At 45.6% G+C, this 17,088-nt stretch overlaps 1 protein-coding gene across 9 annotated transcripts in view; it reads left to right on the top strand.

The window, feature by feature from the left end:
* The window catches only part of BFAR (bifunctional apoptosis regulator), a 36,410-nt gene that overhangs the window by 16,086 nt on the left and 3,236 nt on the right, over positions 1-17,088 (top strand). For 4 of the 9 annotated variants that reach the window (XM_055365804.2, XM_055365805.2, XM_055365806.2 and 1 more), the window contains 5 exons: positions 893-1,062; positions 6,151-6,295; positions 10,036-10,110; positions 12,978-13,151; positions 15,966-16,168. In XM_055365804.2, coding sequence (XP_055221779.1) covers positions 893-1,062; positions 6,151-6,295; positions 10,036-10,110; positions 12,978-13,151; positions 15,966-16,168 — 767 coding nt within the window. The remainder of the gene's footprint in view (positions 1-892; positions 1,063-6,150; positions 6,296-10,035; positions 10,111-12,977; positions 13,152-15,965; positions 16,169-17,088) is intronic. The other 5 variants (XM_055365807.2, XM_055365812.2, XM_055365809.2 and 2 more) reach the window with 2 other exon arrangements.

Below are 17,088 nucleotides of genomic sequence, written 5' to 3'. Positions count from 1 at the left end.
GGCTGGAGTGCAGTGGTGCGATCTAGGTAAAAACTTTCTTTTAGGGTGGTGAAAATGAACTAAAACCAGCTGTGGTGATGATTACACATATTTGTGAACACATTAAAAACCATGGATTGTGCACTTCAAATGTGTGAATTTTATGTGGATTATATCTCTTGCTCTTTTTTTTTTTTTTTTTTGAGATGAAGTCTTGCCCTGTTGCCTAGGCTAGAGTGCGGTGGCATGATCTCGGCTCACCGCCACCTCCACCTCCCAGGTTCAAGTGATTCTTCTGCCTCAGCTTCCCAAGTAGCTGGGATTACAGGCATGCGCCACTACAAGAGGCTAGTTTTTGTGTGATTAGTAGAGATGGGGTTTCACCATGTTGGCCAGGCTGGTCTGGAACTCCTGACCTCAAGTGATCCGCCCGCCTCAGACTCCTCAAGTGCTGGGATTATAGGCATGAGCCACCATGCCTGGACCTCCTTGGTAATACAGTCTTAAGAACCCACCAGTTTACTAACTTCCAATGTGGAGACTATTTTCTTTTAAAGTTCTGTGCATAAAAAATCTAAATGTTTTTCCAGTAGAAAAGGCACAAGTCAGTTATGTTGAGCAAGTTGATGGAGTCAAGGCACCACCTGCTCCCAGGTGCCTGAGATAAGTCCTGTTCTCGCCTCTGTGCCCTCACTGCCACGCAATCAGCAGAGAGAGGCACCCGAGGAGAGCTGTGGTCCCCAGTTCTCTGTGGCCGTGGCGTTGCCCTGCTTTTGTTGCCCTGCTTCTGTGTACGGGCTCCGCGTCATTCCCTGTGAGCTCAGCCTCTTCCTTTCCCCACCTCCCACCCACATATTTAGAAACTGGCATCTCTGCCTCTCCATGGTTTAAAGTCCCTCTCACTTTTCCCCAGGTGGTCCTGCTCGTCTATCACTGGAGCAGCAGGGAATCTGAACACGACCTCCTGGTCCACAAGGCTGTGGCCAAATGGACGGCGGAAGAAGTTGTCCTCTGGCTGGAGCAGCTGGGCCCTTGGGCATCTCTTTACAGGGAAAGGTTTTTATCTGAACGAGTAAATGGAAGGTGAGGAGCAAAGTCTTCTGACACACCATGGACATTTTAGAAAACAGCTTTCTTGAGATATAATCCAGGCCAGGCGCGGTGGCTCACACCTGTATCCCAGCACTTTGGGAGGCCGAGGCGGATCGATCATTTGAGGTCAGGAGTTCCAGACCAGCCTGACCAATATGATGAAACCCCATCTCTACTAAAAATACAAAAAAAAAAATTGGCCAGGCTTGGTAGTGCACACCTTGTAATCCCATCTATTCGGGAGGCTGAGACAGGAGAATCACTTGAACCCAAGAGGTGGAGGTTACAGTGAGCCAAGATCATGCCACTGCACTCCAGCCTAGGCAACAAGGCAAGACTCCTTCTCAAAAAGAGAGAGAGAGAGATGTAATCTACATAAAATTCACACGTTTGAAGTGCACAATCCATGGTTTTTAATGTGTTCACAAATAGTGTGATTATCACCACAGCTGGTTTTAGAACATTTTCATCACCCTAAAAGAAAGCTTTTACCCTTCAGTCAATCCTCATTTCTCCCCAACCCCCAGCCCCTGGCAAACAACATTCTACTTTCTGTCTTTATGGATTTGTCTATTCTGGACGTTTGATATAAATGGATTCATACAATGCGTGGTATTTTGTGTCTGGCTTTTTCACTTAGCATAATCTTTTTGAAGGTTTACCCGTGACATAACATGTATCAGTACTTCATTCCGTTTTATGGCTGAATAATAATTCTACTGTAAGAGTATACCGTATTTTGTTTATCCATTCATTGGTTGATGGACATTTGGGCTGATTCCATTTTTTGGCTATTATGAATAATGATGCTATGATCGTTCATGTGCAGATTCTTGCATGAACATGTATTTTCAATACTGTCTTGGAGTGGAATGACTGAGTCATATGGTAACTCTATTCAGACTCTATGTTTAACTGTCAAACTATTTTGCACAGCAGCTACACCGTTTAATGTCCATGACATTTAAATTTCTTTGTTGCTTCCAGATTATCAAATTGTGTAAGGAAAAATTCTCTCTAATCACAAGAATCAACACAGAAGACTTTTGGGGGTTCTCCCGCACACACCCAGCAGGAGACACCAGCTGGATGTCCTCTAATTCAGTTCCCACACTGTCTACCCAGAGATAGTGTGAGATCCCACAGGGTGAGGGCTCTGTCCCCAAGACTGCCCCTGACTAATTCTAGTCACAAATCCAGGCTTCCAGAATTTCTGACCCACCAGCTTCAAGTTGGGGTTCCCATGATTCCCTCTTTGAGTTCAATTAATTTGCTGGAGCAGCTCACAGAACTCAAGGAAACACGTACTTTCACTGGTTTATTATAAAGGATATTGCAAAAGATATAGATAAAGAGACACTTAGGGCAAGGTATGGGGGAAGGGGCACAGAGCTTCCATGCTCTCCACGGGTGCACTCCCCTCCAGGAACCTCACATGCTCAGCTATCCAGAAGCTCACTGAATCCTGTCCCCCGGAGTATTGTGTTTTTGTTTTTGTTTTTTCAGACAGGGTCTCACTCTGTAGCCCAGGCTGGAGTGCAGTGGCACAACCTCAACTCACTGCAATCTCTGTGTTTAGGGCTCAAGGAGTCCTACCTCAGCCTCCCAAGTAGCTGGGACTGCAGGCACATGCCATCATGCCCAGCTAATTTTTGTATTTTTAATAGAGACAGGGTTTTGCCATGTCTCCCAGTCTGATCTTGAACTCCTGGACTCAAACAATCCACCCGCCTGAGCTTCCCAAAATGTTGTGATTATAGGCATGAGCCCCCGCACCCTCCTCATGGAAGATTCTTAAGACCCACAATCAGAAAGGTAGGAAAAGATTAGAGTGAAAGGAGAGCAGGAGGTCAGATGCCTGCACTGAGGCCTGACATGCCCAACTTTTTTTTTTTTTTTTTTTTTTTTAAGATGGAGTCTCGCTCTGTCCTTCAGGCTGGAGTGTAGTGGTATGATCCTGGCTCACTGCAACCTCCGCCTCCTGGGTTCAAGCGATTCTCCTGCCTCAGCCTCCCGAGTAGCTGGCACTGCAAGTGCCTGCCACCACGCCCGGCTAATTTTTGTATTTTTAGTAGAGATGGGATTTTACCATGTTGACCAGGCTGGTGTTGAACTACTGACCTCAGGTGATCCACCCGCCTTGGCCTCCCAAAGTGCTGGAATTACAGGCGTGAGCCACCGTGCTAGGCCTCCAACATTCTAACACAGATTGGAATAAGGGATACAGCAGCTATGAGCCGGGAACTATGGACGAAAGCCAATATATAACACCACATTAATATATATTTATTTATTTATTTATTTATTTATTTTGAGATGGAGTCTTACTCTGTCTCCCAGGCTGGAGTGCAGTGGCAGCGATCTCAGCTCACTGCAACCTGCACCTCCCAGTTTTGGGTGATCCTCCTGCCTCAGCTTCCCGAGTAGCTAGGATTATAGGCGCCTGCCATCATGCGTGGCTAATTTTTGTATTTTTAGTAGAGATGGGGTTTTGCCATGTTGACCAGGCTGGTCTGAAACTCCTGACCTCTGGTGATCCACCCACCTCGGCCTCCCAAAGTGCTAGGATTACACGTGTGAGCCACCACACCTGGCAAATATATATTTTTATTTTTAAAAAAATAATAAAGAACTATGTGATATTGAAAGTGACATACTCTTGTAATCCTACTCTTCAGAAAACAATTTATCTTGCTAGACACCTTTCCAGATGTTTCAGTACTTACACAGATATAAATGTGTTTTTTTAATTTAAACTGAAAATATGATTGTACTAAACAGACGTGTGTTTGTATGTATACATGTATATATATATTTACATCTATATCCACCCCCTAAGGGTGTTACGTATAACATCACACAGTGATAAGAGCAGCCTCTCTCCCTGATTCATTTGTTTCAGACACCCACTTCACCCACTGCCTGGCTGCCTGACTGCCACCCCTCCTACTCCAGTGACTTTTTCTCTCCTCTCCACTCAGTTTTCAGCACTTGACTGACTCTGTTTTGAGGAAATGGCATGCTCCTACTTTAATTAGCTTTATATAGAAATTCACCTCCCGCAAAATTATGGTATAAAAATTTCTCTACCTAGTTAGTACAATGTATTTTTACATAGCTTTCTAGAGGACAAATTCCTGGAACTGGAATTGCTGGGCCAAAGATAGTAAATCTGTACAAATTTAATAAGCATCACCAAATTACCCATAAAAGGACGATCAATTTACACCACTCAACCAGTAGTTGCATATGCCTGTTAATAGCTCTCCGGCCAGCTTACAGTGATGTTTTTAATGATGAATCACTGTGGAGGGGAATTTGTGTTTTCTTGTGTGTTTTTTTTTTTAATTTTATTTTTATTTTTTTGAGACAGTTTCACTCTTGTTGCCCAGGCTGGAGTGCAGTGGCGTGATCTTGGCTCACTGCAACCTTCACCTCCTGGGTTCAAGTGATTCTCCTGCTTCAGCCTCCTGAGTAGCTGGGATTACAGGCGCACGCCACCACACCCGCCTAATTTGTATTTTTAGTAGAGACGAGGTTTCACCACGTTGGCCAGGCTGGTCTCAAACTCCTGACCTCAGATGATCTACCCGCCTCAGCCTCCCAAAGTGCTGGATTACAGGCATGAGCCACCGCCCCCAGCCAGAATTTGTGTTTTCTGATGAGGAAAGCAGATATGGGATCTCCAATTATTTTTATTAAATTAAATCCCTACCTTAAAACAACTACTCTTTTTTCTTCAAGAGACAGAGTCTCTTTCTGTCACCAAGGCTAGAGTGCAGTAGCAGTATCATAGCTCACTACAGCCTCAAAGTCCTGGGCTCAAGCAATCCTCTTGTCTCAGCCTCCCAAGTAATTAAAACGACAGGTGCATGCCACCATGCCTGGCTAATTTTTTTGGAGAGACAGGGTCTCACTGTGTTGCCCAGGCTGGTCTCAAACTCCTGGGCTCAAGTGATTCTTCTGCCTCAGCCTACCAAAGTACTGGGATTATAGGTGTGAGCCACTGTGCCCATCTAAGAACTATTTTTTTTTTTTTTTTTTTTTGAGGCAGAGTCTTGCTCTGTCACCCAGGCTGGAGTGCAACAGTGTGATCTCGGCTCACTGCAAGCTCCGCCTCCCGGGTTCACGCCATTCTTCTGCCTCGGCCTCCCGAGTAGCTGGGACTATAGGCGCCTGCCACTACACCTGGCTAATTTGTATTTTCAGTAGAGACGGGGTTTCACCGTGTTAGCCAGGATGGTCTTGATCTCCTGACCTCGTGATCCGCCCGCCTCGGCCTCCCAAAGTGCGAACTATTCTTAATGTTGTAATGTTTTATTGGATTTCCTTCTAATTTTTCCTATACATACACACAGTTTTAAAAATAGAGTAATATATAAAAATAAATAAATAAATAAAAATAGAGTAATATGTGAGAGGTCAGAGCGTATAACTGAAAGATCAAAGGCTTAGGAACAAAACAGACCTAGGAGTGCCTTGGGAAAGTCACCTTATTTCTCTAAGTGAGTTTTCCTTTTTTTTTTTTTTTTTTGAGATGGAGTCTCACTCTGTTGCCTGGGCTGGAGGCTGGAGGGCAGTGACGAGATCTTAGCTCACTGCAACCTCTGCCTCCCAGGTTCAGGCAATTCTCATGCCTCAGCCTCCCAAGTAGCTGGGATTACAGGTGCACGCTAATTTTTGTACTTTTAGTAGAGACGTGGTTTCACCATGTTGGCTGGGCTGGTGTTAAACACCTGATTTCAAGTGATCTGCCTGCCTCAGCCTCCCAAAGAGCTGGGATTATAGGCATGAGCCACTGCACCCAGCCAAAGCGAGTTTTCTCATCTACAAAAGCAGCATAATGCCACTACCCTGAATAATTGTTATATGGATCAGTGATGACTTATGAAAGTATTTATAGATTGTCACTGGTAAATAGTAAGCATTCAATTATTTGCTGCTATTGATGTTGTTAAATGTGAAATGTCTCACCATACCTCAAGCCTACAATATTTATATTAGTAAGATGGAACTCTGAGTGTAGAGTTTGCTTCCAGTATATAATCGCAAAATAAATCTCCTCCTGCCCCTCTACAGGTTGCTTTTAACTTTGACAGAGGAAGAATTTTCCAAGACGCCCTATACCATAGAAAACAGCAGCCACAGGAGAGCCATCCTCATGGAGCTAGAACGTGTCAAAGCATTAGGCGTGAAGCCCCCCCAGAATCTCTGGGAATATAAGGTGAACACTTTAATTTTTTTTTTTTTTTAATTATTATTATTTTTTTTTTTTACTTTTTATTTTTATTTTTTGTTAATTTTTTTTAATTTCAGGGTTTTCTTTTTTATTTTTGACAGTTTATGTACTTATTTATTTATTTAATTTTGAGACAGAGTCCTTCTCTGTCGCCCAGGCTGGAGTGCAATGGCGCAATCTCAGCTCAGTGCAACCTCTGCCTCCCAGGTTCAAGTGATTCTCCTACCTCAGCCTCCAGAGTAGCTGGGATTACCCTACCCAGCTAATTTTTTCTTTCTTTTTTTTTTTTTTCTGGCTCACTGCAACCTCCACCTCCCAGGTTCAAGCGATTCTCCTACCCCAGCCTCACCAGCAGCTGGGATTACAGGCACACGCCACCACACCAGGCTAATGTTTATGTTTCTAGTAGAGATGGTTTCAGGATGTTGGCCAGGCTGATCTCAAACTCCTGACCTCAGGTGATCCACCTGCCTCCTGACCTCAGCCTCTCAAAGTGCTGGGATTACAGGCGTGAGCCACCGTGCCTGGCCTGTTTTACAAACAAATAAGGAAAGAGACACTTACGTGTTTTGGGGACCTTGAATTGTTGGAATATCACTGGAGGACAATTTGTCAATAACATTTCAGTTTAAACCACATCTGCTCTTTAAGCCAGCATTTCACTCCTTTGCACTTGGAATGGAGGCAGCACAGCACGGTGGTCAAGAGTGAGGCTCTGGGCTGGTCACGGTGGCTCACAAATGTAATCCCAGCACTTTGGGAGGCCGAGGCGGGGGGATGACCTGAGGTCAGCAGTTTGAGACCAGCGTGGCCAACGTGGTGAAACCCCGTCTCTACTAAAATCACAAAAATTAGCTGGGAGTGGTGGCACACTCCTGTAGGTCCATTTACTTGGAGGTAGGAGAAATGCTTGAACCTGGGAGGTTGAGGCTGCGGTAGCCGAGATCACACCGCTGCATGGCAGCCTAGGGGACAGAGCAAGACTCCGTCCCAAAAAAAAAAAGCAAAGAACAGAAACAAAAAGAGTAACGCTGTGGGCTGGGCATGGTGGTTCACAACTATAATGCTAGTACTTTGGAAGGCTGAGGTGGGAGGATTGCTTAGCTCAGGAGTTCAAGACTAGCCTGGGTAACATGGCAAGACCCCATCTCTACAAAAAGTACAGACACAAAAAAAATTAGTTGAGTGTGGTGATGCCAGCCATTTGCGAGGCTGAGGCTGTGCTAAACCATGATCGAACCACTGCACTCCAGCCTGGGCAAAAGAGTTGAGACCCTGTTTCAGAAAAAAAAAAAAAAAGGCCCTGGCACTAGCCTGCCTGGGCCAGCTCCTCCAAGACACACCACCTGTTGGAACACCAGCAAGTACCTGCACCTCTCCTTGCCTGTTTCCTCCTGGGTAAATAACCTTAGAGGGTCATTGTGAGACTCCAATGTTTGATTAACGGAAAGTTGTTAAACAGGTTATTCACGGCAGCATTGTTGGTAATTGCAGGGAGTAGAAAACAACCTAAGTGCCCCTCATTAGGAACAAGTTGAATAAATAAGGCACACCCATGTAGGCAGCCACCGGAAAAGGGGACAAAGACTTTGTATAATAAGGAACAAAGTCCTGTAATCCATAAGGAACAAAGTCCTGTAATTCCAGCACTTTGGGAGGCCGAGGCAGGCTGATCACTTGAGGCCAGGAGTTCCAGACCAGCCTGACCAACATGGTGAAACCCCATCTCTACTAAAAACACAAAAATTAGCCAGGTGTGGTGGTGCATGCCTATAATCCCAGCTACTCAGGAGGCTACGGCAGGAGAATTGCTTGAACTAAGGAGGTGGAGGTTGCAGTGAGCTGAGATGGTGCCACTGCACTCCAGTCTGGGTGACAGAGTGAGACACTGTCTCAAATGAAGAAAGAAATAAAAAATGCTTCTTTAATATGTGCGTGTATTACTTTAATAACTAGTTTCAAATATTGTAAAGAATGTGCGTGGAGCTCCTGAAATAGAATGTTTGTTATTTTTTGTGTTATTTGGTTTTTGTTTTTGTTTTGTTTTGTTTTGTTTTTTGAGAGGGTGTCTCGCTCTGTCGCCCAGGCTGGAGTGCAGTGGCGCGATCTCAGCTCACTGCAAGCTCTGCCTACTGGGTTCACGCCATTCTCCTGCCTCAGCCTCCCAAGTAGCTGGGACTACAGGCGCCCACCACCGTGCCTGGCTAATTTTTTTTATTTTTTGGTAGAGACGAGCTTTCACCGTGTTAACCAGGATAGTCTGGATCTCCTGACCTTGTGATCCGCCTGCCTCGGCCTCCCAAAGTGCTGGGATTACAGGTGTGAGCCACCGCGCCTGACCTGTTTTTGTTTTTTTAAGACAGAGTCTCACTGTTTCCCAGACTGGAGTACAGTGGTGCGACCTTAGCTCACTACAACCTCTGCCTTCCAGGTTCAAGCGATTCTCATATCTCACCCTCCAGAGTAGCTAGGAATACATGCAGGTGCCACCATGCCCAGCTAATTTTGTATTTTTAGTAGAGGCGGAGTTTTGCCATGTTGGCCAGGCTAGTCTTGAACTCCTGACCTCAGGTGATCTGCCCTCCTCAGCCTCCCAAAGTGCTGGGGTTACAGGCGTGAGCCACTGCGCCCAGCCAAGCTGCCATATTTTTCATAGGTAAATATTTCAGCATTAATCTCTAAAAAAAAAAAAAATTTTTTTTGAAATGGAGTCTCACTATGTTGCCCAGGCTGGTCTCAAATTCCTGGTCAAGTAATCCTCCCACCTCAACCTCCCAAGTAGCTGGGGCTACAGGCACAGGCTACTGAAGCAGCTGCATTGCCTGGGGAACTGGGGTTTGTCATCTTGCACCAGGAAAATTTAGGACACAGACACACAAGAGTTGAGCAGAGGTTTAATAGGCAAAAGTAAGAGAAAGGAAAACAGCTCTGTCTCTAGCAAGAGAGAGGGGACTTCCAAGAGGAAAAGACTGGCAGGCAGCAGATGTGCTGGATTTTTCAGTCAGTTTTGAGGAGGCGGTGTCTGATTTACATAGGGCTCACAGATTGGTTCGATCAGGTATGATGTTTCCACAGTGCACAGGAAGGGTGGTCACCCCACCCTGATCTTATTATGCAAAGGAACTTTCTGTCCCCTTGGCTGGTGCTATCTTGTCTGCTCCTTACTGTACTGTACATGTGGCTGACAAAGAGAAGGGAAGATGGAGCCTCTATCTTGAACATGATTGACATAACTGCCAGCATCTGTGTCTGCAGTTCCATTTTACAGGCTGCTGTTTGTTAGAAAGGAAAATGATTTGAGGCTGCTTTTCATTAAAAGGAAAACCTCCATCCTGGCTAACACGGTGAAACCCCATCTCTACTAAAATACAAAAAAAAATTAGCCGGGCGTGGTGGTGGGCGCCTGTAGTCCCAGCTACTGGGGAGGCTGAGGCAGGAGAGTGGCGTGAACCCGGGAGACGGAGCTTGCAGTGAGCCGAGATTGTGCCACTGCACTCCAGCCTGGGTGGCAGACCGAGACCCCATCTGAAAAAAAAAAAAGGAAAACCTTAATGAGGGCTCCCTTACCCTCACTGTCTGCCTAAGTAACTTCTTCTTCACTCCTGTATCACTACCATGTCCTGCTTGAAAAGTAAGGACTTTTCAAAAGACAAAATTACAATATCACCATTGTACACCCTTCCACCAATTAATAGTAATTATGATTTTTTTTTTTTTTTTCTAAGATGGAGTTTTGCTCTTGTCATCCAGGCTGGAGTGCAATGGCGCGATCTCAGCTCACTGCAAACTCCGCCTCCCAGGTTCGAGTGATTCCCCTGCCTCAGCCTCCTGAGTAGCTGGGACTACAGGTGTGCGCCTCCATGCCAAGCTAATTTTTTGTATTTTTAGTAGGGACTGGGTTTCACCGTGTTGGCCAGGCTGATCTCAAACTGCTGACCTCAGGTGATCCACCTGCCTCAGCCTCCCAAAGTGCTGGGATTATAGGCGTGAGCCACCATGCCCAGCCTGTAGTATGCAATTTGTTTTTTTTTGTTTTTTGTTTTTTTTTGAAACAGAGTCTCGCTCTGCCTTCAGGATGGAGTGCAGTGGCATGATCTTGGCTCACTGCAACCTCCACCTCCCAGGTTCAAGCGATTCTCCTGCCTCAGCCTCCCAAGTAGCTGGGACTACAGGTGCCCACCACCACACCGGCTAATTTTTTTTGTATTTTTAGTCGAGACAGGGTTTCACCATGTTGGTCAGGCTGGTCTCGAACTCCTGACCTCAGGCAATCTGCCTGCGTCAGCCTCCCAAAGTGCTGGGATTTACAGGCGTGAGCCACCATGTCCGGCCTCTATAGTATACTTTTTTTTTTTTTTGAGATGGAGTCTCACTCTGTCGCCCAGGCTGGAGTGCAGTGGTGCGATCTCCACTCACTGCAAGCTCCGCCTCCTGGGTTCGCACCATTCTCCTGCCTCGGCCTCCCGAGTAGCTGGGACTACAGGCACCCGCCACCATGCCCGGCTAATTTTTTGTATTTTTAGTAGAGATGGGATTTCACCGTTTTAGCCAGGCTGGTCTCAATCTCCTGACCTCAGGTGATCTGCCTGCCTCAGCTTCCCAAAGTGCTGGGATTACAGGCTGAGCCACCACGCCCAGTCTCTATAGTATACATTTCTAAAGAGAAAGAATCTTTTTAAAAATGCAATGATCATCACACTTTTTAAAAATCTAACAGTAAGTTATTCATAGCATCAGCTAAATTGAATGTTTTAACAGTTTTTATTGAGGTAAAATTGATATACACCTACTTAAAGTGTATGATGTGATAAGTTTTGACATATGCACACCCATGAAACCATCACACAATGAAGATGGGGAACATCTCCATCACTCCCAGAAGTTTCCTCCTGCCCCTGTTAAGCCTTCCCTCCCAGCCCTCCCAATTCCAACAAGGATGCAGTGATCTCCACTGGACACTGGGGATTTAATTTGCATTTCTCATTTAATTCACATTCACATGCTTATTTGCCATCCTTATATCTTCTGTGGTAAACTGCTCATTTTATTTTGATGCTACTAAGAATCAAATAAATTGAATCTTTTTTTTTTTTGAGATGGAGTTTTGCCCTTGTTGCCCAGGCTGGATTTCAATGGCAAGATCTCGGCTCACTGCAACCTCTGCCTCCTGGGTTCAAGTGATTGTCCTGTCTCAGCCTCCCGAGTAGCTGGGATTACAGGCACATGCCACCAAGCCTAGCTAATTTTTGTATTTTTAGTAGACAGGGTTTCATCATATTGGTCAGGCTGGTCTCGAACTCCTGACCTCAGGTGATCCACCTGCCTTGGCCTCCCAAAGTGCTGGGATTACTGGTGTGAGCCACCACACTCGGCCTTTTTTTTTTTTTTTTAAGAAACGAGGTCTTAGGCCAGGCGTGGTGGCTCACACCTGTAATCCCAGCACTTTGGGAGACCGAGGCAGGTGGATCACCTGAGGTCAGGAGTTCGAGACCAGCCTGGCCAACATAGTGAAACCCAGTGTCTACTGAAAATACAAAAATTAGCCAGGCGTGGCATTACTCACTTGTAATCCCAGCTACTTGGGAGGCTGAGGCAGGAGAATTGCTTGAACCTGGGAGGTAGACGTTGCAGTGAGCCAAAAATGCACCATTGCACTCCAGCCTGGGCGACAGAGCAAGACTCTGTCTCAAAAAAATAAAAAAATTAAGAGACTGGGTCTTGCTTTGTTGCTCAGGCTGGTCTTGAACTCCTGGCCTCAAGCAATCCTCTTGCCTCCCAAAGTGTTAGGATTACAGGTGTGAGCCACCACACTTACCCTGAATCATCTATTCAGTTACTTTTATAATAAGGAAGTAAACATTCACTATAGTAAAACTTGATTTAAAAAACTGAAGAAAATGAAAATGGCTATGTGAATTCCATGTTAAGTATCTGCTGTAACCGTAGATTTCACTGGTTTCACTATTACACTCAGTGTAGTACTATATCTTGTATATAAAATCTGTATTTCAGATTATTTGCATTAAGTGGTGCCCACTTACAGACTGATTGAGTTAAACAATTTTAAGACTCTTTGATACCTTTTTCAAAATAGCTTTTTTAAAAGGCTATATTCTGCAAGCAGGGTGCAAGAGTATGCTTTTCACCCCTCCCCCCAGCTATAGCTAGAGATTGGATCTTTTTTTTTTTTTTTTTTTTGAGCTGGAATCTCACTCTATTGCATAGGCTGGAGTGCAGTGGTATGATCTCGGCACACTGCAACCTCCACCTCCCAGGTTCAAGCGATTCTCCAGCCTCAGCCTCCTGAGTAGCTGGGACTACAGGGCATGCGCCACCATGCCCAGCTAATTTTTTTATTTGTAGTACAGACAGCATTTCACCATGTTGGCCAGGCTGGTCTCAAACTCCTAACCTCAAGTGATCCGTCCACCTCGGCCTTCCCAAGTGTTGGGATTTACAGGCGTGAGCCACCATGCTCCGCCAAGATCGAATCTTTATACAATGTAACCCCAAATGTGGATCACTTGGCCTCTTCTTGCCATTCATTCATTCATGCATTGTGTGTACCATGCAAAAAGGCTGATGACAACAAGCGAGAGATGGGAAGGAGCGTGGGTGGGTAACTGGCCGCCATGGTTGTAATGTGGCCCTGTACTCTTCTCTGCAGGCTGTGAACCCAGGCAGGTCCCTGTTCCTGCTATACGCCCTCAAGAGCTCCCCCAGGCTGAGTCTGCTCTACCTGTACCTGTTTGACTACACTGACACCTTCCTACCTTTCATCCACACCATCTGCCCTCTGCAAGAAGACAGCTCTGGGGAGGACATCGTCACCAAGCTTCTGGTAGGTCTGCACAGTGCCTGGAATAAAGTTATTCCACTGTCAAGTTATTTGCAGAGATTGCTACCCACCATGGGTGCCATGTTTCTTCAGTTTGACCCATGAACTCCTTCAGAATGTCTGGTAGGTCATTTGAGAGTAATATCCTTTGCTTTGCTTCTCTTGGGGCCAGTACTTCTGACCTGTTCATATCAAGTCACATGCATAGAGGAATCATCAAGTATCATCCACACCCATAAATAATAAAACAGAATTTTGAAATCTCCAGAGATCCTTTTTTTCCCCCAAAGACCCTTGTAAACACTACAATCAAGTGCTGGCTAACTGGTTTCAGCCTTGAATATAGTCTGAAGCCTGCTAATCGGCTCCCTTGCACATTCCTCCCCTAATTACCCAGTCTCCACTTGCTGTTTACCTCACCAGACTGGCTGTGCAGAGACCCTGACCTTTAATTTTATTTATTGATTGATTGTTTGAGATTGGGTCTCACTCTTTCTCCCAGGCTGGAGTACAGTGGCACAATCACAGCTCACTGCAGCCTCGACCTCCTGGGCTCAAGTGATCTTCACACCTCAGCCTCCCAAGTAGCTGGGACTACAGGCGAGCACCACCACCCAGCTAATTGTTGCATTTTTTGCAGAGACAGGGTTTCACCATGTTGCCCAGCCTGGTCTTGAACTCCTGAATTCAAACCATCCTCCTGTAGCAGGAAGAGCTGCAGACAAAACCCCTCAGACACCGAGTTAAAGAAGGAAGGGGTTTATTTGGCCGGGAGCGTCGGCAAGACTCCTGTCTCAAGAGCCGAGCTCCCCGAGTGAGCAATTCCTGTCCCTTTTAAGGGCTCACAACTCTAAGGGAGTCCACGTGAGAGGGTCGTGATCAATGGAGCAAGCAGTGGGATACGTGACTGGGGGCTGCATGCGCCGGTAATCAGAACAGAAGAGAATACGACAGGGATTTTTACAGTGCTTTTCCATACAATGTCTGGAATCTATAGATAACATAACTGGTTAGGTCAGGGGTCGATCTTTAACTACCAGGCCCAGAGCGCAGCGCCGGGCTGTCTGCCTGTGGATTTCATTTCTGCCTTTTAGTTTTTACTTCTTTCTTTGGAGACAGAAATTGGGCATAAGACAACATGAGAGGTGGTCTCCTCCCTTACTCCCACCTTGCCCTCCCAAAGTGTTGAGATTACAGGCGTGAGCCACTGCACCTGGCACCCAACCCTTCAATTTTAACGAGCTCCAACAGCCTCTGCCTGTTCATCAGGCTAATTTTTTTTTTTTTTTTTTTTTTTTGAGACAGAGTCTCGCCCTGTCGCCCAGGCTGGAGTGCAGTGGCGCAATCTTGGCTCACTGCAACCTCCATCTCCCGGGTTCATGCCATTCTCCTGCCTCAGCCTCCTGAGTAGCTGGGACTACAGGCGCCCGCCACCACACCCGGCTAATTTTTTGTGTTTTTAGTAGAGATGGGGTTTCACTGTGTTAGCCAGGATGGTCTTGATCTCCTGACCTCGTAATCCACCCGCCTCAGCCTCCCAAAGTGCTGGGATTACAGGCATGAGCCACTGTACCCGGCCATCATCAGGCTAATTTTTTATCTGCTAATATGTGTAATTGAAAAGCTTCTCCTCCTGCCATCACAAAAAAAAATTACCTTTTTTTGGAGGGAGGAGGGAGTGTTTGTAATTTTCCCAGAAACTACCATTATTCTACCATAGCCAATGTTGAATTTAGGAAATGGTTCAAGCTACCATTTGGGTAGCTTGATGGGAGAATAAAACACTGGTTAATTTAAATTTATTTCAATGTATTCATAATTCATGCTTTTTTTTTTTCTGAGCTTCCACAATTATATGACAAGCATTTCATTTCAACCTTTTTGCTAACATTTACTTAATTTGAGATTAATTACAGCCGGGTGCAGTGGTTCACTCCTATAATCCAAGCACTTTGGGAGGCAGAGGCGGGCAAATCACCTGAGGTCAGGAGTTTCAAGACCAGCCTGGCCAACATGGCAAAACCTCGTCTCTACTAAAAATACAAAAATTAGCCGGGCATGGTGGTATACACCTTTAATCCCAGAAGCCCTGTCTGTGTCTTGGATGGTAGCAAGACAAGATGGTGGATCCCCAGACTCAGGGCTCGTATACATAGGGAAGGGGCATACATGCTTCAGAAGGGATGTGCAGAACAATTGCTTAGGGTCGGGATTTAAGGTAAGTACGAGAACATACTCAGGAGGCTGAGACAGGAGAATCACTTGAACCCAGGAGGTGGAGGCTGCAGTGAGCCGAGATGGCACCACTGCATTCCAGCCTGGGTAACAGATCAAGACTCCGTCTGAAAAAAAAAAAAAAAACAATTACAAGATGAGTTGATGGATGGAAATTTCATTTTAGATTGTTGGATGTGTGTGTGTGTGGTAATCAATGTAGAACTCACTGTGATCATCACAATTTTTTTTGAGACAGAGTCTCCCTCTATCACCCAGGGTGAAGTGCAGTGGTGCGATCTCAACTCACTGCAACCTCCACATCCCGGGTTCAAGTGATTCTCTTGCCTCAGCCTCTAGAGTAGTTGGGATTACAGGCACACACCACCACGTCTGGCCAATTTTTGAATTTTTAGTAGAGATGGGGTTTCACCATGTTGGCCAGCCTGGTCTTGAACTCCTTACCTCAGGTGATCCGCCCACCTAGGCCTCCCAAAGTGGTGGGATTACAGGTGTGAGCCACCGTGCCTAGCCTGATCATCACAATATTTTGTGTAAAAGTCAGTCCTCATGACTTTTTGCGTCTGTGTGTTATTTTTTAAGGATCTTAAGGAGCCTACGTGGAAGCAGTGGAGAGAGTTCCTGGTCAAATACTCCTTCCTTCCATACCAGCTGATTGCTGAGTTTGCTTGGGACTGGTTGGAGGTCCATTACTGGACATCACGGTTTCTCATCATCAATGCTATGTTACTCTCAGTTCTGGAATTATTCTCCTTTTGGAGAATCTGGTCGAGAAGTGAACTGAAGTAAGTATGTTTTAATGGTTGTCACAACAGGGGATGGGAAAGAAATACCAAGTGAGGGAAAGATCCTCTTTTATTTCTCACACTTGAAATAAATCCTCCATCCACCCAGACCCTTCAGACTCTGCTTTGAGAAACCTAGCTTAAGCAGTGAATAGGACAATTACCTGTGTTTTGGGGGCGGGGGTTGTGGTGCTCATTGTTAAAAGTATTTTCCTATATGTCTTATCTCTATGCAATAATATACCATTTAATTTCAGGGGGAGGGGGGCAAAGGATTGTAATAATCAAGGAATAAGCAACTGAATAGAAAAGGGTCTGTTTTAAGGTAGGCAGGCCTGTGCAAACCTATCCCCTAAATCAGAGGAAGCTGAGGGGCTGAAGGAAGAAGCTGGCAAATTCAGTTTCTCAGAAAGAAACACTTAATAAGGCCTTGCCAACAGAAGCCCTGTCTGTGTCTTGGATGGTAGCGAGACAAGATGGTGGATCCCCAGACTCAGGGCTTGTATACATAGGGAAGGGGCATACATGCTTCAGAAGGGATGTGCAGAACAATTGCTTAGGGTCAGGATCTATGGTAAGTAAGAGAACATCAAGGCTGTTTCACCAAAGGGCAGGATTTACGTGACAAACGTGCTCTTACCCAAGAAACATTAGATAAAACCAGAGATCTTAGAGGCTTCCCCCAAACTGGAGTTAGTGAGAAGTCAATATGGCGGATTAGCATCCAATATAGAGTTGCTTTGGCCTCCACAGGGTGCTTTATAGAAAATGCAGTAAGGTAGAGCATAAAGAGATCTCATGGGAAATTCTGTAGGCATGAGTTCTAATCCTGATCTGTAACCAACTAGGATAATCATAACTTAGGCTTCAAGGATGACTGGACCCTGAGACCCAAACGCTGTCACCAGGACTGACTCTTT

This window comes from Gorilla gorilla, chromosome 18, assembly GCF_029281585.2.
Source record: "Gorilla gorilla gorilla isolate KB3781 chromosome 18, NHGRI_mGorGor1-v2.1_pri, whole genome shotgun sequence".
Classification (NCBI taxonomy): Eukaryota; Metazoa; Chordata; class Mammalia; order Primates; family Hominidae; genus Gorilla; species Gorilla gorilla.
This window is presented reverse-complemented; position numbering and strand designations above follow the sequence as displayed.